Source organism: Aotus nancymaae, unplaced genomic scaffold (genome assembly GCF_030222135.1).
Source record: "Aotus nancymaae isolate 86718 unplaced genomic scaffold, 86718_ANA_hifiasm-v0.15.2.pri h1tg000010l, whole genome shotgun sequence".
Taxonomy (NCBI): Eukaryota; Metazoa; Chordata; class Mammalia; order Primates; family Aotidae; genus Aotus; species Aotus nancymaae.
In genome coordinates, this window is record NW_026988421.1 from 33,045,819 (window position 1) to 33,067,224 (window position 21,406).

Genomic DNA, 21,406 nt, shown 5'->3' on the forward strand with positions numbered 1-21,406 from the left:
TGCAAGTGGCCGGGGCTAGTTGGCTCAGGCCTGTAATCCCAGCACTTCGGGAGGTGGAGGTGGGCGGATCACAAGATTGAGACCATCCTGGCCAACGTGGTGAAACCCGGTCTCTAGTAAAAATACCAAAATTAACTGCATATGGTGGTGCGCGCCTGTAGTCCCAGCTACTTGGGAAGCTGAGGCAGGAGAGTGGCTTGAACCTGGGAGGCGGAGGTTGTAGTGAGCTGAGATCACACCACTGCACTCCAGCCTGGCAACAGTGAGACTCTGTCCCAAAAAAAAAAAAAAAAAAAGTGCAAGCAATGGAAGGGAAATGACCTGGCAGCCTAAGGGTTAATAAGCCTGCCACTGCCCTGGACCTTTAATTCCAGGCAGCCACCTTTATTCGTAGTTCCCTGAGTGCTTTCCTTTCCAATTCCCTCCACTAGCTCTGTCTAATCGAAGTAAGACCTGAGAGTCAAGGCCCAGCTTGAGTTCCCTACCCCTACCCGAGTGTTTCCTGATTAACCCAGCCGGACAGCATCTCATACTTCAGAATCTTTGTAGTACACACTTATTTCTGAACCACTCATGTATTTAGTGGACTAGTTTCGTAGCTGTTTCTGTATACATCTCTACATCCTACCCCCGAGTTGTACCACCAGAGTCTCCTGGAACTGACATCAATAGGTACTCAATAAAAACTACTCAAGTGAATGCAGTGAGAGATATTGAAGGAAGAATCTATGGAATTTGCACTCTATCTAGTTCTAGGACTTGAAGGAGAGAGAGGACTCTTAAGAAGACCCCAAGGTTTTGAGGATGAGGAAAAGAAGTACTTTGTCCAAAATTGGAGGTTGGGATGGGAGCTGATTTTCGGAGAATGTGATTTTTGAACACGTTGAATTTGCAGGTGATGGATATAATTTTTTTTTTAAGTTATTTGGAGTTTCCTTCATTTCAGTCTTTATTCTATTGTGTTTTTTCATGTTTTTGATTCCCTAAGAAGACTACTAGTCCTTAAGGCAAAAGTGTTAAAGAACAGTAAAATACGGTTTTGTGAAATATCTGTGGCATTATCAGCAGAAAGGGCATTTGAGAGCTTGATTGGACCTAGTCCTGATTGGGATTTTTCTCTCTCCTGCTTCTTCTCATCCTCCCACCCTACCACTTCCCCTCACTGCCCTTTGGCTGCTAGTCCAGATTCTCAAGAGGCTTCAACTCCATCAGACAGAGATTTGTTTGTACATTCTGTGTCAGCGATCATATAAATACTCCATTGACTTCTCAGTGCCCCCACACAACTGGTGCCTTGCTGAGGAAAGTGTGGGTAGTTAGGAGGTGCTAGTAGGTCCATTTTTAGAGAGCAAATCTTGAACATGTTGGAAAAACTTAGACCTCCTATAAAGGGAAAGGAACTTACACTTATTATTTCCTTCATACCAGTGAAAATGCCCTTAGGAAAATCAACTTTCTATTAGCTTTCTTCATCTTCATCCCAGGAGTCCAAGGGCATAATTAATAGTATTTCCAGGTATTCTGTTTTTTTGTTTTCGTTTTTGTTTCTGTTTTTTTCTTTTTTGAGATGGAGTTTCGCTTTTGTTGCCCAGGCTGGAGTTCAGTGGCCGGATCTCGTCTCACCGCAACCTCCGCCTCCCAGATTCAAGCGATTCTCCCGCCTCAGCTTCCCGAGTAGCTGGAATTACAGGAATGCAATACCACGCCTGGCTAATTTTGTATTTTCGGTAGAGATGGGGTTTCTCCATGTTGGTCAGGCTGGTCTCAAACTCCCAACCTCAGGTGATCCACCCGCCTTGGCCTTCCAAAGTGTTGGGATTACAGGTGTGAGCAACCACACCAGCCTGGTTATTTTTAATTTTGGAGAATTTGTAGCATTGAAAGAATCACTTAGTGTTAGAGGCCCATGGTCCATAAACCCAGGAATCTTACTCCTGTCTCATGCTAACCCAGTCTCTGTTTATATCACTATGGTAACATGGAACTTGTTACAGAGTGATTGTTTTATTTATTTATTTTAGAAGCAGAGTCCACCCTGTTGCCCCAACTGGAGTATAGTGCAACCTCGAAGAACTCCTGGGCTCAAGTGATCCTCCTGCCCCAGCCTCCAGAGTAGCTAAGACTACAGGCTCGTGCCATCACACCTGGCAAATTTTTTTTGTAGAGAACAGGGCCTTGTTTAGTTGCCCAAAGTGGTCTCCAACTCCTGATCTCAAGCAATTCTCCAGCCTCAGCCCACTGTGATTGTTTTAAATGTCTTTCTGGGCCAGGCACGGTGATTCATGCCTGTAATCCCAGCGCTTTGGGAGGCCAAGGTAGGAGGACTACTTGGACCCAAGAACTTGAGACCAGCCTGTACGATATAGGGAGACCTTGTCTCTACGAAAACCTTAAAAAATCAGTCCAGTGTGGTGGTGTGCCTGTAGTCCCAGCCACTTGGGAGGCTGAGGTGGGAGGATCACTTGAGCCCTGGAGGCAGAGGTTGCAATGAGCCAAAGATGGCACCACTGCACTTCAGCCTGGGTGACAGAGTGAGACTGTCTCAAGAACAAGTGAATAAATGTTTGTCTTTCTGCTCCAACAGACTATGGGCTTCCCCAAAACTCCCTGTCCATATTTCTATCTTAAGCCCTAACACGATACCAAATTTATGATATTCAGTAAATGTTGAATGAAAACAAACATACGGCAATTTTTTTTTTTTTTTTGAGACGGAGTGTCGCTCTTGTTGCCCAGGCCAGAGGGCAGTGGAGTGATCTCAGCTCACTGCAACCTCTGCCTTCTGGGTTCAAGTGATTCTCCTTCCTGCCTCAGCTTCCTGAGCGGCTGGGATTACAGGCCCATGCCACCACAGACAGCTAAATTTTCTTTTTTCTTTTTTCTTTTTTCTTTTTTTTTTTTTTTGTAGTAGAGACAGGGTTTTATCATGTTGGCCAGGCTGGTCTCAAACTCCTGACCGCCTGCCTCGACCTCCCGAAGTGCAGGGATTACAGGTGTAAACCACTGTGCCTTGCCACCATTTTCCTTACTCTTTTTTGCTGTCTTGTAATAGCTTTATTATCTCTTTTTTCTCTAATTTTTTCTACTTTGATACTTTGTGTGTGTGTGTGTGTGTGTGTGTGTGTGTGTGTGTGTCACTGTCAGAGAGAGAGAGAGAAAGAGAGATGGAGTCTCGTTCTGTAGCCAGGCTAGAGTGCAATGGCATGATTTTGGCTTGCTGCAGCCTCTGCCTCCTGGGTTCAAGAGATTCTCCTGCCTCAGCCTCCAGAGTAGCTGAGATTACAGGCATGTGCCATCAGGCCCAGCTAATTTTTGTATTCGTAGAGGCAAGGTTTCGCCATGTTGGCCAGGCTGGTCTCGAACTCCTGACCTCAGGTGATCCACCCGCCTTGGCCTCCCAAGTGCTAGGATTATAGGCGTGAGCCACCATGCCCAGCCTTATACTCACTTTTGTGTTTGTGCTGCATTAATTCAAGAAAGAATTTTGTGAAAGATATGAAGACTCAGGGACTTTGCCAGGAGAGTTCACCCACATACTGGGATTCAATGAATCACATGCAAATGGCTATTTCTTTGTATTATAAAGCAGCCATTTTCTTTTTTTTTTCTTTTTTTTTTTTTTTTTGAGACGGAGTTTTGCTCTTGTTACCCAGGCTGGAGTGCAATGGTGCGATCTCGGCTCACCGCAACCTCCGCCTCCTGGGTTCAGGCAATTTTCCTGCCTCAGCATCCTGAGTAACTGGGATTACAGGCACGCACCACCATGCCCAGCTAATTTTTTGTATTTTTAGTAGAGACGGGGTTTCACCATGTTGACCAGGATGGTCTCGATCTATTGACCTTGTGATCCACCTGCCTCGGCCTCCCAAAGTGTTGGGATTACAGGCGTGAGCCACCGCGCCCGGCCTGCCATTTTCATATTGATGTGTGCAGAATGCCGAAGAAGCATTTTTCAATTATAAAATTTGAGGCAACCTATGGGAGTAGGAACTAACTGGCATAGAGCATAATGGAACTTTCTCTGGTGATGGAAATGTTCTATATCTTGATTGGGGCCTTGGTTATTTGGGTGTATACTTTTATTAAAACTTATAAAACTGTACACTTGGCTGGGCGCAGTGGCTCACGCCTGTAATCCCAGCACTTTGGAAGCCAAGGCAGGCAGATCATGAGGTCAGGAGTTCAAGACCAGCCTGACCAACATGGTCAAACAACGTTTCTACTAAAAATACAAAAATTAGCCCAGCATGATAGCAGATGTCTGTAATTTCAGCTACTCGGGAGACTGAGGCATGAGAATCACTTGAACCCAGGTGGCGGAGGTTGCTAAGATCATGCCACTGCACTCCAGCCCGGGGCGACAGAGACTCCATCTTAAAAAAAAAAAAAAAAAAAAAAAAAAAAACTGTACACTTTAATATCTGTGCAATTCAGTATATGTAAATTTTATCTCAATTTTTTTTTTTAAATGAAGAAACAAAGGATACTGAATGGGCCCTATTTGGCACTTCTTATCTTAGAGCCTTTGTTCCAAAGATAGACCCTAGCCTGCCATCCACAGAGGGTTTTGATGCTATTGCTGAAGAAACATGATTCAGTTCATTGCTATCCTTTGCCATTAACAGTTGTTAGTCCCCTATGGCTTCCTCTGTACAATTGCTAACTCCTTCTGTGGCCACTATTGAAATTAATTTTCAGATGGGTTGTTTCAGCAGAGTTTTCTGGACTGTAGCCAGGAGTATCCAAGAAAGTACCCTTTTCTACCTTTCCAAATGCTGCAAAGCTCTTTCATCATTTGTAACCCAGAGATAGGTGTTTCAGTTCATGGAAGTGTTGCCATTAAGGAACTGGGTGTAGAACCCAACTTGGTTTATTTGGCCTGTTAATCTGGCTGCTACCCCTTCCCCCACCCTACAGTCTGCTCATTTTTTCCTTTGGCTCTTTCTCAGGAGCTGGGGCAGCAGCTGGGCCTTCCACATCCTGGCACGAGTGGGCTAAGAGTGCCTGATGTCTAAATTGGTGCCAGTCACGAGCTATAAGTCCTAACTAGAGCTCTCATTTTCTTCCATCGTATTGCCACTTCTTCTTACTGTAATACTAGAGTGAGCCTCTGTCCAGCTCAGCTCATAACTGTTGCTCTGAGACCGCAGACTTAACAAAGTTGAGGATTTCTTCAAACCTCTCTTTCACTTTTTCCAGCCTTGGCACAGGCTGACTAGTTAAGATTCTGCTTTTAGGGGTAGGTGGATTAGGAACCCAAAACGGTCTGCTGGAAGTAATTCTATGTTTCCCACATCTTATTTAGCTATAAGTGTTTGATGTGAACCAAGGCCTTATGAAGATTGTTAGCCTTTTACTCTGTTTCTCCCTTGAAAATACATTCTAAGATGCTACTGTTTGATCTACGTGAGTTACTTTTGTGCTGCTAAAATAGCATTTAAAGGCCATATGCAGTGGCTCACACCTGTAATCCCAGCACTTTAGTAGGTCAAGGCTGGTGGATCACTTGAGCCCAGGAGTTTGAGACCAGGCTGGGCAACATGGCAAAACCCTGTCTCTACAAAGAAGTACAAAAATTAGCCAGGCATGGTGGTGCACACTTATAGTCCCAGTTATTTGGGAGGCTGAGGCAGGAGGATCACTTGAGCCTAGGAGGTCAAGGCTACAGTGAGCTATGATTTCACTACTGCACAAAGCTAGACCATGCCTTAAAAAAAAAAAAAATCCAAATAATACAGGTAGAAACTCCTCCCTCCAGGAGGTGGAGTTTAATCTTCCCCTCCCCGCTGAATACAGGCTGGACTTAATGAATGCATTACAAATAAAAGAGTATCAGAAAGAGAAAAATAGTAACTGTATAATGCAGAGACCTGGCAGACATACCCTAACCAAGTGATCAACATTAATATTGCCAGTGATGAAGAAGCCATGTTACTATCTTATATCCCTGATATAATGAGAAGGGGACTTCACTGCTATAAAATCTTTTTTAAAACCCATAACCCCCAGTCTAAACATGAGGGAAACATCATACCCAAATTGGGGAACCTTCTGTAAAGTACTTCTTTAAAACTATCAAGGTCATGAAAAACAAGAAAAGACTAAGGAACTTCCGCAGACCAGGAGAGACTAAGAATTAAAGATGACTAATTGCAGTGTCGTATTCATAATTGGATCCTGGAACAGAAATTTGTCATCAGTGGAGAAACTAGTAAAATCTGAATAAAGCCTAGAACTTAGTTAATAGGGTATATCAGTGCTAACCTAATCTCTTAGTTTTGACATGTGTACATAGTTTGACAAATGTGTACCATGTAAGATGTTAACATTAAAAGAAACTTGATGGCTGTATGGGAACTCTACACTGTCATTGTAACTTTGCTATAAATGTGAAATTATTCCAAAATGAAACATTTCTTAAAAAAAAAAATAATGTAACTCTCAACCCTTAACTATGCATTTAGCCTCCCTGAAGGCAACAAACGTTATTAGTTCCTTTTATATCTTCCAGAGATGAAAATAAATGCAAATAAAAACAATCCCCCCTCCCTTTAAAAACAATGCTATGCACGTACTAGGTATGCTATTTATACACACTGTACTGCTTTTAGATCTTGACCCATTATCAGTGTATATATAGCTTCAGTCTTTCTTCATTTGTCTTTTTAAAAGTAGCTAGAGGCCAGGTACATTGCCTCACGCCTGTAATCCCAGTACTTTGGAAGGCCAAGGCAGTCAGATCACTTGAGCTCAGGAGTTCAAAACCAGCCATAGGCAACATGGCAAAACTCCATCTCTACTAAAAATACAATCCAGCCTGGGCAACAGAGCAAGACTCTGTCTCAAAAAATAAAAATAAAAAAGATTTAAAAGTAAATAAAAGTAGCTACAGAGAATTCCATGGTATGGATGTACTATAATTCATTTAACTGGTTTCTTATTGACTGGCATTTGTTGTTTTGTTTGCAGTCATTTACTGTTATGAATAATGCTGTATTCAATAATGTTGTACATGCATTATTTTGCACTTTACAAGTACATTCTGCCCTCCGTATCTGTGTGTTCTACATCCGTGATTTAACCAACTGCAGTTCAGAAGTATTTGGGAGAAAATATTGCAACTGTACTGAACATGTATACACTTCTTTTCTTGTTATTCCCTAAACAATACAGTATAACAACTTTATAGCACTTAGATTGTATTAAGTATTATGAGTAATCTAGAGATGATTGAAAGTATATAGGAGGGTGTGCATAGTTTGTATGCAAATATGGCATCCACAGATTTTAGGATCCTCAGGAGGTCATGGAACCAATCTCCCATGTATATACCAAAAGATGACTATATAGCTATAAGATAAATTTCTAAATTTCCTGGGTTAAAGCCTATATGGACCTGGAATTTTAAAGATGTTATATTGCCCTCAATATAGGGTTGTACCAACTTATAATCCTACCTATAGTGTTTAAGAGTGTCTGTTTCTGAATACCATGACCAAACATATATTGCTAAGTTTTTTATCTTTGCCAGTCTGGTAGATTTTCTTAAAAAGTTTCTGTATAGTTTAATTTGCATCTTTTATTGTGAATATGGTTGAACATCTTTTCATACATACTTGTTCATTTTCTCTGGAATGCCTGTTCATTTTTTTGGTTTTTGCCCTTTTTATTTTTTATTTATTTTTTTTGAGTCAGAGTCTCACACCGTTGCCCAGGCTGGAGTGCAGTGGCACGATCTCAGCTCACTGCAACCTCTGCCTCCTGGGTTCAAGTGATTCTTATGCCTTAGCCTCCCAAGTAGCTGGGATTACAGGCATGCACCACCACACCGGCTAATTTTTGTATTTTTAGTGGAGATGGGATTTCACCATATTGTCTAAGCTAGTCTCAAACTCCTGGCCTCAAGCAATCCACCCTCCTCAGCCTCCCAAAGTGCTGGGATTACAGGCATGAGCCACAGTGCCTGGCCTGTTTTTGCTCATTTTAAATTGTTGGCTTTTTCTGCATTGATTTGCTGGAACTCTTTATATACTGGTAAACTGGCCTTTTGTTTTAAGACTTGCAAACTTTTTTTCCCAATTTGTCCTGTGATGATTATTTTTGCCTTGTAGAAAATCAATCCTTTATGTCTTCTGAATTTTATCTTGTTCTTAGAAATGTTCTCATATTTGAAAAATACATTTTGGTGAAAGATTTAGAGCCAATGTTTGTTTTCGTTTGTTTTCCAAATATTTATGCAATCATTCTAACACTATATATTGAATAGTCTTTATTTTTCCCATTAACTGAAGTATGATTTTAAAAATTATATTCTCATATGTATTTGTGTCTCTGGACTTTCTTTTCTTTTTTTTTTTTTTTTTTATTTTTGAGACGGAGTTTCCCTCTTGTTTCCCAGGTTGGAGTGCAGTGGTGCAATCTCAGTTCACTGCAACCTCCGCCCCCTGGGTTTAAGTGATTCTCCTGCCTCAGCCTCCTGAGCAACTGAGATTACAGGCATGTGCCGCTATGCCTGGCTGATTTTGTATTTTTAGTAGAGGTGGGGTTTCTCCATGTTGGTCAGGCTGGTCTCGAACTCCCAACCTCAGATGATCCACCCACCTCGGCCTTCCAAAGTGCTAGGATTACAGATGTGAGCCACCATGCCCTGCCATGTCTCTGGACTTTCTATTCTATTTTTGTACCATTGATTTCTTTGAGTATGAATTGAAACTACACTGGTTATTTTTGATTTTTACTTTTATTTTGGAAAATTACAAGTATATTCAAAAGTGTATACTTTTTCTTTTTTTGTTGGTAAAAGTGTACACTTTTAAAATGTGACCATATAAAAATCTTTTAATATCTGGAAGGGCTGCCTTCCCCCTGCTTTTCTATTACTGTTTTTCAGAATTTGCCTAATTATATAATATATATATATAATATATATATTATATAATTATTAGACATAATATATGACATATGTCTAATGTATAATGTCTAATATATTATATATGTCTAATATATAATGTCTAATAATTATATATGATATGTATGTCTAACATATATTAAACATATATACTTTATTATACATTATATATATCTAATATATATGTCTAATTATGTATATAATATATATATTGCACTTTAATTTCAAGATAAGCTTATCTAGTTTCTAAAAATATTCTGTTAGTGTTTTTATGGTGATTATCCTTTCTTTTTTTGTGAGACAGAGTTTTGTTGCTCAGGCTGGAGTGCAATAGAGCGATCTCAGCTCACTGCAACTTCTGCCTCCCGTGTTCAAGTGATTCTCCTGCCTCAACCTCCCAAGTAGCTGGGATTACAGGCATGCACCACCACGCCTGGCTGATTTTGTATTTTTAGTAGAGACGGGTTTCTGTTGGTCAGGGTGGTCTCAAACTCCTGACCTCAGGTGATCCACCCACCTCGGCCTTCCAAAGTGCTGGAATTACAGGCATGAGCCACCATGCCTGACTTTTATGGTGATTATCTTAAAATTATAGATTGATTTGGGAGATTTGTCATCTTTAGTCTTTCAAAGATATGAGATGCCTTTCTATAAAGTTTTCAGATCCTCATTAGTGCTTTTTTTTTTTTAAAAAAAAAAAAACCCTTTAACCAGTTTCTCCCCATTTTCTTCTGTACGTTGCAACCACTATTCTACTCTCTGCTTTTGTGAATTCAACTTTTTTTAGATTCTGCCTATAAGTGAGATCATAGGATACTGTATTTGTCTTTCTATGTCTGGCTTATTTCACTTAGCAAAATGTTCACCCAGGTTCATTCGTGTTGTCCCAAGTGGCAGGATTTTGGCCCAGCACAGTGGCTCATGCCTGTAATCCCAGCATTCTCAGAGGCTAAGGCGGGCAGATCACCTGAGGTCAGGAGTTTTAGACCAACCTGGCCAGCATGGCGAAATCCCGTCTCTACTAAAAAATACAAAAATTAACCAGGCATGGTGGCATTCACCTCTAATCCCAAAGCTGCTCAGAAAGCTGAGGCAGGAGAATTGCTCGAAACTGGGAGGTGGAGGTTGCAGTGAGCCGAGATAACATCACTGCACTCCAGCCTGGCTGACAGACAGAGACTGTCTCAAAAAAAAAAACAAGTGGCAGGATTTCTTTCTTTCTTTCTTTTTTTTTTTTTTGAGATGGAGTTTCGCTCTTGTTACCCAGGCTGGAGTGCAATGGCGCGATCTTGGCTCACCACAACCTCCGCCTCCTGGGTTCAGGCAATTCTCCTGCCTCAGCCTCCTGAGTAGCTGGGATTACAGGCACGTGCCACCGTGCCCAGCTAATTTTTTGTATTTTTAGTAGAGACGGGGTTTCACCGTGTTGACCAGGATGGTCTCGATCTCTTGACCTCGTGATCCGCCCGCCTCGGCCTCCCGAAGTGCTGGGATTACAGGCATGAGCCACCGCGCTCGGCCGGATTTCTTTCTTTCTTATAGCTGAATAATACTCTATTGTATATGTGTACACATACATTATATTTTCTTTTTTCTTTTTTTTTTTTGAGACGGAGTCTTGCTCTGTCGCAACCTCTGCCTCCTGGGTTCAAGCAGTTCTCTGCCTCAGCCTCCCAAGTAGCTGGGATTACAGGTGCCCACCACCATGCCCAGCTAATTTTTTTGTATTTTTAGTAGAGGTGGGGTTTCACCATCTTGGCCAGGCTGGTCTTGAACTCCTGACCTTGTGATCCACCCACCTTGGCCTCCCAAAGTGCTGTGATTACAGGTGTGAGCCACCGCACCCAGCCACACGTCACATTTTCTTTATTGATTTATCTGTTGACACTTAGGTTGTTACCAGATTTTGGCTATTGTGAATAATGCTGCAGTGAACATGGTAGTACAGACATCTCTTCAGATATTGATTTCATTTCCTTTGGATATGTACCTAGTAGTGGGATTATTGGATCATATAGTAGTTCTATTTTTAATTTTTTCTGGAACCTCCAACTGTTTTCCATAATGGCTGCACCAATTTACATTCCTATCAACAGTGTATCAGGGTTCACTTTTCTCTCTGTCTTCACCAGCACTTGTTATCTCTTGTCTTTTTGATAATAGCTATCCTAGCAGGTGTGAAGTGATATTTCTCCAGTGTTTTAAAGTTTTCATTGGCCGGGCATGGTGGCTCACGCCTGTAATCCCAGCACTTTGGGAGGCAGAGGTGGGTGGATCACCTGAGGTCAGGAGTTTGGGACCAGCCTGGCCAACATGGTAAAACCCCATCTCTACTAAAAATACAAAAATTAGCTGGGTGTGGTGGCATGAGCCTGTAATCCCAACTACTTGGGAGGCTGAGGTACGAGAGTCGCTTGAACCATGAGGTGGAGTGCAGTGAGCTGAGATTGCACCACTGCACTCCAGCCTGGGTGACAAGAGTGAACTGTGTTTCAAAAAAATAAACAAATAAATGAGTAAAATAAAGTTTTTATCATTCAGATTTTCACATTTTTTGTTAAGTTTATATCTAGGTTGGGCGCAGTGGCTCATGTCTGTAATCCCAGCACTTTGGGAGACTGAGATGGGAGGATCACTTGAGCCCACAAGTTCAAGACCAGCAACATGGCACAACCCATCTCTACAAAGAAATACAAAATGCTTAGCTGGTGGTGGTGGCACATACCTTTAGTCCCAGCTAGGTGGGAGGCTAGGTGGGAGGCTGATGTGGGAGGATCACCTAAGCCTGGAAGGCTGTGATTATACCACTGCACTCCAGCCTGAGTGAGACTTTTTTTTTTTTTTTACCCCGAGACAATGTCTCACTCACTCTGTTGTCCAGGCTGGAGTACAATGGCAAAAGAGAAAGACTTTTTTTTTTTTTTTTTTGAGACAATGTCTCACTCTGTCATCCAGGCTGGAGTACAGTGGTGTGATCTCGGCTCATTTCAACTTCCGCCACGCAGCTTCAAGTGGTTCTCCTGCCTCAGCCTTTCGATTAGCTGGGAGTAGAGGCACGTGCCACCACCCCTGGCTAATTTTTTTGTATTTTTAATAGAGACAGGGTTTCACCATGTTGGCCAGGATGGTCTCGATCTCCTGACCTCATGATCCGCCCGCCTTGACCTCCCAAAGTGCTGAGATTACAGGCGTGAGCCACCTCGCCCAGCCAAAAAAAAGAGTTTTTATCTAATGTATTTTACCATGATTTTCAAAAATGAGGGAAAAAAGTTTATATCCATGGTTTTGTTTTTCCTTTTTCTTTTTTTGCTATTATAAATAGGGTCTTTTTTCTTTACATCATTTTACAGGCTATTGTGTATACATATATATATATATGAAGATTTTAAATTTCATAATATTTTATACCCAGCTAATTTAACAAATTATTTTGTTTGCAGTATTTTTTTATTTCTCTTAGATTTTTAAGATATACATTCATGTCGTTTGCAAATGATATATTTATTCCTTTTCAATTTTTATACAAAGCTGGATATTTGCAATATTACAGTAATGCTGCTGCTTATCTAGGAGGGCTCTTGACAAGTATAGTGGGCCCCAAGGTACAAAGCCTAGGGCAGGCAGGAAACATTAGTAATTAGTGTTATTCAACCCTTTGGTAGGGTTTGATTTTTCATATTTATTTATTTTATTTCCTGCAGATGTGAAATCTGGCAACTATACAGTGTTACAAGTTGTGGAAGCCCTTGGGTAAGAGCCTCTGCTATAGAATGTTCTTCTCCAACCCTGACTGTATATTCTGAAAAGTTACTTTTGTGCATTGCTGCTTTCCAGAGCCCGAATTTGTCCTGTAGCAAAGCAACCCCCTTCCATATTAGTACCTCAGTTTAAGTCTATGTGTTTGAATTGTTTTTCCCAAAAAGAGTTTCATGCCATCTGGCTGAGGCTTCTTTAGTAGTGTTTGGGAGCACACAGCCTGTAGGCCACATCAACTCCTGGTATAGCCCACGGCTTTGGGATGAGGTACATGGTTGAAGGGCATCAGCTGTTGGTTAATTAGAACCGGGATTCCTTTATGCATCTTTAGACCCACCTACCTCCATGGGATGCTAGCCTGCCTAGACCTGACTCAGAACAAGCTGTGGGCCCAGCCTGGGGAGTTCCCAGGAGGCTGACCCTGCTGCAGATCCCCATTAGGAAAAAAGGCTTTGGGAAACAGCAGATAAAGCAGTGTTGTAGCTTGGGATTCTAAGCACTTAGAGGAGTATGTGCTTGTAGTCTAATGTTTATTTTCTTCATATTTCACACTTGGTATAGACCACTGGAATTGACAAGTCTTGTTAGTAAGAGTTGTTCATTGTCACAGCATGTCTTCTAAAGCAAAAAAACTAGAAAATTGGGGTAAATTAAAAAACGAAGTCATTGTTACACATTTCTCTCACATAACAGACTATTTGGCCTTTCTACTCACATTGTGGTGACCTTGGTCCATTAAAAAAAAAAAAATACACCATTGGCTGGGTGCAGTGGCTCACACCTGTAATCCCAGCACTTTGAGAGGCAAAAGCAGGTGGATTGCCTGAGCTCAGGAGTTCAAGAATAGCCTGGACATCATGGTTAAACCCTGTCTCGAACTCCCGACCTCAGGTGATCCACCTGCCTCAGCCTCCCAAAGTGCTGGGATTACAGGCATGAGCCACCGTGCCCGGTCTCTTCTGCATTTCTTTTCTTGCTGAATAATATTCCATTGTATGGATATGGATCTTATTTAATCATTTATCAGTGGATGGACATCTGGATTGTCTTTACTTTTTGACGGTTCCTAATAATGCTGCTAATAATACATTTGTTTACCTGGTCCATTTTTAAATGCTTCAAATGCATAGTTTTCTTTTTTCTTTTTCTTTGAGACAGGGTCTTTGTTAATCATGCTGGAGTGCAGAGGAGCAATCACGGCCCACTGCAGCCTCAACCTCCTGGGCCCAGGTGATCCGCTTACCTCAGCCTCCCAAGTAGCTGGGACTACAGGCGTACGCCACCATGACCAGCTAATTTTTTAATATTTTTTGTAGAGACAGGGTCCCAGTATGTTGCCCAGGCTAGTTGTGACCTGCTGAGCTCAAATGATCCTCCTGTCTGTCTCCCAAAATTCTGGGATCACAGGTGTGAGTCACCACACCCAGACTGAATGCACAGTTTTCTACTTCCTGAGTAGAAACTTTTCTACAGGTTATTTATCCTATGGAGATCCCGTTAAGAGCGATCTTATTGTTGTCCCCTTACTCCTAGTTATGTACACTCTTACCCTCGAGGTTCAATACAGCTGTCGTGGCCAGAACTCTTCCACTCTCTGATTGTTCCTGCTTAGATTATTTCTAGAATGTTTCAGTATAATCTCCGTAGAGCAATTTTGAGGGCAAGTCACTTCCTTGTAGCTTCAGTCCAGCTTCTCATATCAATAATCCTACCTAGTTAAAGCTATATTCTAGCTATCTTACTTTGTAACTTTCCAGTTATAAAGTTTTGGTTTTTCACGTTTTCTTTCCCCCTAGGAACTTGGTGGTGATTCTAAGCATTTTTTTCCTTGGCATTAATTTACAAAAATGCACACATTCTCCTCATTTTGGTAGAAGCTGCAGCTGCCAATCATCTCTCAAACCCTGTGGGTAGCTGCTAAGCTCTATTTCAGGGAAATGTCACTGGGAAGAAATCTTATCACTGGGGAAAAAGAATAAGCACCGTGTTCATTAGTTGCCAAGCTGGGGGTGCCTGGAGGCAGAAACTTCTGTTGGCTCTTGGTGTCACATGTGCCTCTAATGATGCCAGATAAGTCTGAGGATCGCTAGTAAGCCTTCTGTCCTTACTGGTATCTGTAATGCCGTTACCTCAGGAACACCTTCCTGGGCTGTTTTTACTCTTAACAGGGTTTGGCTCTGCTTCCATGCCCAGGGGGTAAGTGTGACTAATGTAAAATATTTATTTATTTATTTATTTTTGAGACGGAATTTCACTCTTGTTGCCCAGGCTGGAGTGCAATGGCGCGATCTCGGCTCACTGCAACCTCCGCCTCCTGGGTTCAGGCAATTCTCCTGCCTCAGCCTCCTGAGTAGCTGGGATTACAGGCACGCGCCACCATAATGTAAAATATTTAATTCTTCAAGCATTTGAACTGAGTAATTGCGTGCTCTCTCTATCCTGTTTCCCCCCAGGTCCTCTCTAGAGAATCCAGAACCCCGAACTCGGGCACGAGGAATCCAGCTTTTGTCACAGGTGCTACTCCAGTGTCACTCCTTGCTCCTGGAGAAGGAAGGTACTGGTATCGCTAGTTGAAATGTCTTCTTGGCTTGCTGAGCCCATGTCTCCAATGTCGAGTCAAGACAACTTTACAGGCAGGGAAGGAAGGTATAAAGTATCTATGAACTACTAATTCGAGGTCTTCATTCCTCACTGGTGTATATGGCAGAGATGATTAGAATTGAGACACAAGACATATGGATTTCAATACAAAAAGTTAGCTGGGCATGGTGGCGGGCTCCCAGCTACTTGGGAGACTGAGGCAGGAATTGCTTGAACCTGGGAAATGGAAGTTGCAGTGAGCCGAGATCATGCCACTGCACTCCAGCCTGGATGACAGAGTGAGACTCTGTCTCAAAAAAAAAAAAAGACATGTGGATTTCAAATGTAGCCTTAGACTGTTTTTTCAGTGTATTTTTCCCACTCTGTAAAATGAACAGGGCAGTATTTAACAGGCAGAGAGGAAAAGTAATGAAATATCAATATGCTTTGATGTTCTGAGGGGGAAAAAGGCTAACAACTCACTCACCTTCTGCAAAGGGATAGGCAAACTGCAGCCTGGTTTTTCTGGGTTTTATGGGGGGTTTTTTGTTTGTTTGTTGTTTGGTTTTAAGGAGCAGAGAGTTTAATAGGCAAGAAGGGGCAAGAAGGAAGGGAGAAGGAAGAAGCTCCCCTGTACAGAGACGGGGTGGTGGGCAGGGGGGAGGCTTCAAAGCTGAGAGAGGGAACCCCACCTGCCACAGATACTAGCTAGGTATATATACTGAGCCTGGAGGTAGTGGTGTCTGATTTGCATAGGGCTCAGGGAATTGGTTTGACTAGGCACGTCATTTACGTAGCCCTCAAAAAAACTGGCCTTCCTACCCTAGCCTTTTAATATGCAAATACAGGGCATCATGATGTTCTACACACGTGGGGACTCATGGGGGTGGCCGTGTTGCCAGAAATGTGGGGAAAGGGCAAGAATGCCACAGGAATCGTCATGTTTGGGTGGACTCAGTTTCTAATGGCTTGCGTTTGCGTATCAAAGGTTGCCAGCCTGGCTCTAAGAGCAGGAACTTTACAAGAAACTTTTCTTCAGAGATTCTTTAAAAAATGAAAACTTCCCAAGGACCTCTTTTCCTCTATCTGCCTAAAATAATTTCTTACTAACTCCTACAACATTCCTCCCTGTGGAGATGCCACACTAATTGCTGTTAGGGGGTTTTGGGCGACAACTTCTTTGGCTACTTCCTGCTGGAAAGGGGCATCAAATGGGGAACAACAGCTAGGGCTCCTCCTGGGATTGATCTAAGGGTCCTTGGAAGAAGCACCACATGCCCAACTTACAGCCTATTTGGGAGGGGGGGGTGTGTGTGTGTATTATATCATCTATATAAATTTAAAAATATATACACAGAAAAAATACTTTATAAGACTTCACACATAAAAAAGAACACATCATACACCCTATTTTCATAAATATAGTTTTATTGGAACATAGCTACACTCATTTTCCTGTTGTCTATGCTACTTTTTTGTTAAAACAGCAGAATTGAGTAGTTGGGATAGAGACCATATCCTATAAGCCTATAATATTTACCGTCTGGCCCATTGAGAAAAAATATGTGGACTCCAGTTCTGTCGAAACGCAGTTTTGGGCTGAGAGTGGATTTTACTGTGGACATATATGAGAATGGATATCAAGAAATGTTCCTGTTTTCCTGATTGATCAAGTCAAAACACCTTCAAATGGGACAGCATAGGATATATGTCTTGATGAAAGATAAAATTTGTAGTGGAACCCAAACAGAAACAACCATTATAGACTTAGGCAAAACTGTTGGGCCCTCCTTGTGCCTATGTAAACTAATGGCTGAATCTGGTTTGTGCAGTGGTACACCTGATACTGTTCTATGAGAACCGGCTGAAGGACCATCATCTTGTGATCCCATCTGTCCTGCAGGGTTTGAAGGCACTTGTGAGTTCTCCTTCATTTCATTACATAACGTTGTTCAAGGAAGCCCCTGTCTAGTTCTCTCCTTGCGCTTTGGGTGTGATGGTTCACATGCTGAGGAGCAGGTGCCCAAATGTGGGACTAAATTAGTGTCACCAACTCTACTTCTGTTTTCCCCTAGAGAGTAAAAGTGTACTTTGGGGGACTGGAAACCAGAGCCAGCTGGAAAGAGCTGCAGAGGACACATCAGCTTAAGAAAGATTCTCACTATTAGTACTTCTTCCTTAACCAGGATGCTGTGATTCTCACAGTAGCTAATTAGGCCTGTTTTAGGGTTGTGTCTTGGAGGCCATGCTGCAATTCCTTTAGTGTTCACATGCCTTCTCTTCTCCCCCAGAGCCTGTGTGTGGCCTTGCCCCCAGGGCTGGCTGTTTCTGTGCTTAAAGCCATCTTCCAGGAAGTGCATGTACAGGTGAGGGATAACAGTCATGTTGGTATTCTCCTCTGTCTCCACCCCTTGACATAACTGGGATTCGATAGCAAAAATTATTGCTGTCTAAGTTCTGAATTCTTTTGGATCTTGTGAATGTATATATGCTCTTCTTTGCGACCAGACAAGGAGAGCTGTGCATGCCATTAGATCTGACCTGTGTCCTCTTATACCTACAGAAAGTAAGGCATCCATCCATCAGGCAGGTTTGAAATATTAGCACCACTGATGTGCTGCTGAATCAATAGCCATACCCTTTCTCTGTAGTTCTTCTTAGACTGATCTTATGCTGGTGTAAAGAGCACTGTTCACTTAGAGATTATGAAGCAAGAACTAGCTGTGTCAGCTGAGGTATTCTTTGAGTATTTTCTTCACTTCCTTTCTCCCCCACACCCAAGTCCCTGCCACAGGTGGACCGACACACAGTCTACAATATCATTACCAATTTTATGCGAACCCGGGAAGAAGGTAAGAGGCAGAGCCTTCTGGGAAATGTCAAAAGCATGCACAGCCTACTTCTTCCCCTATTAGTAGGACTCCTTTTACCCTGGGGTTATATAGACGAGCTGGTATCCTGAGAGAGAATGATAAAGAGAAAGAGGGGTCTGCTCTCTCCCCAGTGAAGTAAAGGAAGAGTAGAGTTTGTTTGAGCCAGTGTTTTAAATTCTTACCTCCACAACAGTGTGTATACTGTTGCACATCTCTTCACTGAGTACTTCTTGGAATGGAAAAAGGGTCAGCCCTGAAGGGAAAGGGGAGGCAGTGATCACAGAGGGAGAACAGGCCAAGGGAAAGCCCACACTTTCTGTCCTATGGGACAGTATAGTAACCTTTTCTTTCCTTCCCAGAGCTAAAGGGCCTAGGAGCTGACTTCACCTTTGGCTTCATCCAGGTGATGGATGGGGAAAAGGATCCTCGTAATCTTCTGGTGGCCTTCCACATTGTCCATGACCTCATCTCCAGGGACTATAGCCTGGGTACATTGTGGTAGCCATGATTAGCTGTTGGGGCTTTATCAGATGAATGAAGCTGATAAGCCAACCTCATTCTTTCTCTGTTGCCACAGGACCCTTTGTGGAAGAGTTGTTTGAAGTGACATCCTGTTATTTCCCTATCGATTTTACCCCTGTAAGTAACACCTACATTGATTGATTCATATATTTGTTGAGTATCTGCTATGTGCCAAGCCCTGTTCTGGGCACTGAGGGTACAGGTCAACAAAATAGAAATCCCTACCCTCATTATTTTATATTTTAATAGACTAGGAAGTGGAAAAGCATTTGACATATAAGGAAGGATTCAAAGCAGTGTGTATTTGGGGGATTCTTAAGCTCCTTAACAGTGTATTTAGTGCTGAAGGCTATAGGATTGTAAAATACTGTTCCTGCCCTTAAGGCTAAAACATTTAAGTAACAATAGGAGATTAGGTGGGAAAATGAGTAGTGCTATAACTTTTCAGAGAAGACAAGAGTTCAAGTGTGAGCTAGAGTAGGCAGGAACTGACTTCACAGTTAAGATAGGATTTCAGCTGGTTTGCGAGGGGTGCATAGGATATGATTCTGGAATTGAACAGGGCATCTCAGGCTATGGAAACAAAGTGACAAAACAAAGAAGGCACAGTTGTGCACAGTGTACAGAAGGTGTTTGCTCTGACCCTCTTGGGCCTTCCTCCCACTCTGCAGTTGAGTTCCCTTCTACTGCCAAATACTCAAGAGTTTCATCACTGTGTGGGTGTGTATACTGCAAGCATTAGTGGTTTGAAAGAAATAAAAGGCATTCTATTGCAGCATGCCAAATAGCATATTGACTCTCATTGCCTTTATCGTGACACCACTATCTTTGCTATAAGGAATTTCTTACCAGCATATTTAGTTGCCATGTTCCTTGGGGACCACTTCTCTCCTGAAATGAATCTTTTCATCTCTCATAATTAGAATTCCTTTTTCTAACTCGGAAGAATTTATACCCTTGAAATCTTGAAAGATCCTGGGTTAGCCACCACGTTCTTCTGTTTTTACTTTGGTTTTTTGTTTTTGTGTTGTTTATTTTTTGAGATGGAGTCTCGCTCTTGTCACCCAGGCTGGAGTACAGTGGCGCGATCTTGGCTCACTGCAGCCTCCGCTTCCCGGGTTCAAACAATTCTCTGCTTCAGCCTCCCGAGTAGCTGGGAGTAGGGCACCCACCACCACACCCGGCTAATTTTTTTGTATTTTTAGTAGAGATGGGGTTTCACCATCTTGGCCAGGCTGGTCTTGAACTCCTGACCTTGTGATCCTCCCACCACCGCTCCCAAAGTGCTGGGATTACAGGCGTGAGCCACTGCACCTGGCCTTTATTTTGTGTTTTGTGTTGGTTTTGAAAAGATAATTCATTCACATGATTCAAAGTCCAAAAAGGTGGAAAATCTCCCTACCATCCTCTTTCTCCATAATCAACCAAGTTATCAGTTATGTTTGTATCTTTACAGAGCTTTTTCATCTCTGTACAAGCAAATGCTTTAACACCACCTCTCCAGAATCATAGTTGCGCACACACCGGCATGTACACACACACACACATTTCTCCTGTACTTTGCTTTTTTCACTGAACACTATGTCTTGGAGAGTATTCCATATCAGTATATAAGTTAGCTCTTTCATTCTTTATGGCTGCATAATATTCCTTTGACCAGAAATAACGAATTAATTTCACTAGTCCTTTATGGATTGTTGATAATCTTTTGCTGTTATAAGCAGTGCCACAACTTTCATACAAATGGGTATAATGATAGAATAAATTCCTAAAAGAAATTGCTAGGTCAAAGAATATGTGCGTTTATAATTTCAGGGAGAGGAACAGTATTTCATCTTTTTTTTTTTTGAGACAGAGTCTGTCACTATCACCCAGGCTGTAGTGCAGTGGTGCAATCTTGGCTCACTACAGTCTCCGCCTCCTGGGTTCAAGCAATTCTCCTGCCTCAGCCTCCCAAGTAGCTGGGATTACAGGCATACGTCACCATGCCCAGTTAATTTTTTTATATTTTTGGTCTCACTGTGTCGCCCAGGCTGGAGTGCAGTGGCACGATCTGGGCTCACTGCAATCTCCGCCTCCTGGGTTCAAGCGATTCTCCTGCCTCAGCCTCCCGAGTAGCTAGGATTACAGGCGTGCCACCATGCCCAGCTAATGTTTGTATTTTTGGTAGAGACGGGGTTTTGCCATGTTGGTCAGGCTGGTCTCAAACTCCTGACCTTGGGATCCACCTGCCTCAGCCTGCCAAAGTGCTGGGATTACAGACGTGAGCCACCATGCCCAGCCTCATCCATTTTTTTGAAAGGTTATACAATGAGCATGATTCAGCATTTAAAGGGTAGATAATTAAATGTCTTTCATACCGCTTTACTGCCACTGTCCATTTTTCCATTAGAAACAATCACTGTTCACAGCTATTTATATATGTTCACAGAAATAATCTAGGCAACTGGCCTCAAGGGTGAGGCCAGTATAGATAATATTAGGAGAGTTTCTCTCATTCAAGCAGATTTTTGTATGTTGTTCTGCATGGCAATCTGTCAGAAGCAGAAAGCTCTTGTCAAGATATTAATTAAAACAGACACCTGGCTTTAGTTTAACTATTTGAGTTTATTTGAGTTACAAGTATTCTTTATTATAAGTTGGAGTTTTCTTTGTTGGTTTTGTTTTATTTTGTTTCTGTGACAGTTTCACTCTGTTGCCCAGGCCAGAGTGCAGTGGCGCGATCCTTGCTCACTGCAACCCCTGACTCCTGGGTTCAAGTGATTCT

At 42.3% G+C, this 21,406-nt stretch overlaps 1 protein-coding gene across 5 annotated transcripts in view; it reads left to right on the plus strand.

Annotated features, from left to right (window-relative positions):
- Positions 1 to 21,406, plus strand: part of MMS19 (MMS19 homolog, cytosolic iron-sulfur assembly component) — a 43,250-nt gene that overhangs the window by 3,078 nt on the left and 18,766 nt on the right. For 3 of the 5 annotated variants that reach the window (XM_021672926.2, XM_021672927.2, XM_021672931.2), the window contains exons 2-8: positions 12,610 to 12,658; positions 15,118 to 15,218; positions 17,077 to 17,162; positions 17,536 to 17,610; positions 18,027 to 18,096; positions 18,477 to 18,605; positions 18,695 to 18,756. In XM_021672926.2, coding sequence (XP_021528601.2) covers positions 12,610 to 12,658; positions 15,118 to 15,218; positions 17,077 to 17,162; positions 17,536 to 17,610; positions 18,027 to 18,096; positions 18,477 to 18,605; positions 18,695 to 18,756 — 572 coding nt within the window. The remainder of the gene's footprint in view (positions 1 to 12,609; positions 12,659 to 15,117; positions 15,219 to 17,076; positions 17,163 to 17,535; positions 17,611 to 18,026; positions 18,097 to 18,476; positions 18,606 to 18,694; positions 18,757 to 21,406) is intronic. The other 2 variants (XM_064374016.1, XM_064374015.1) reach the window with 1 other exon arrangement.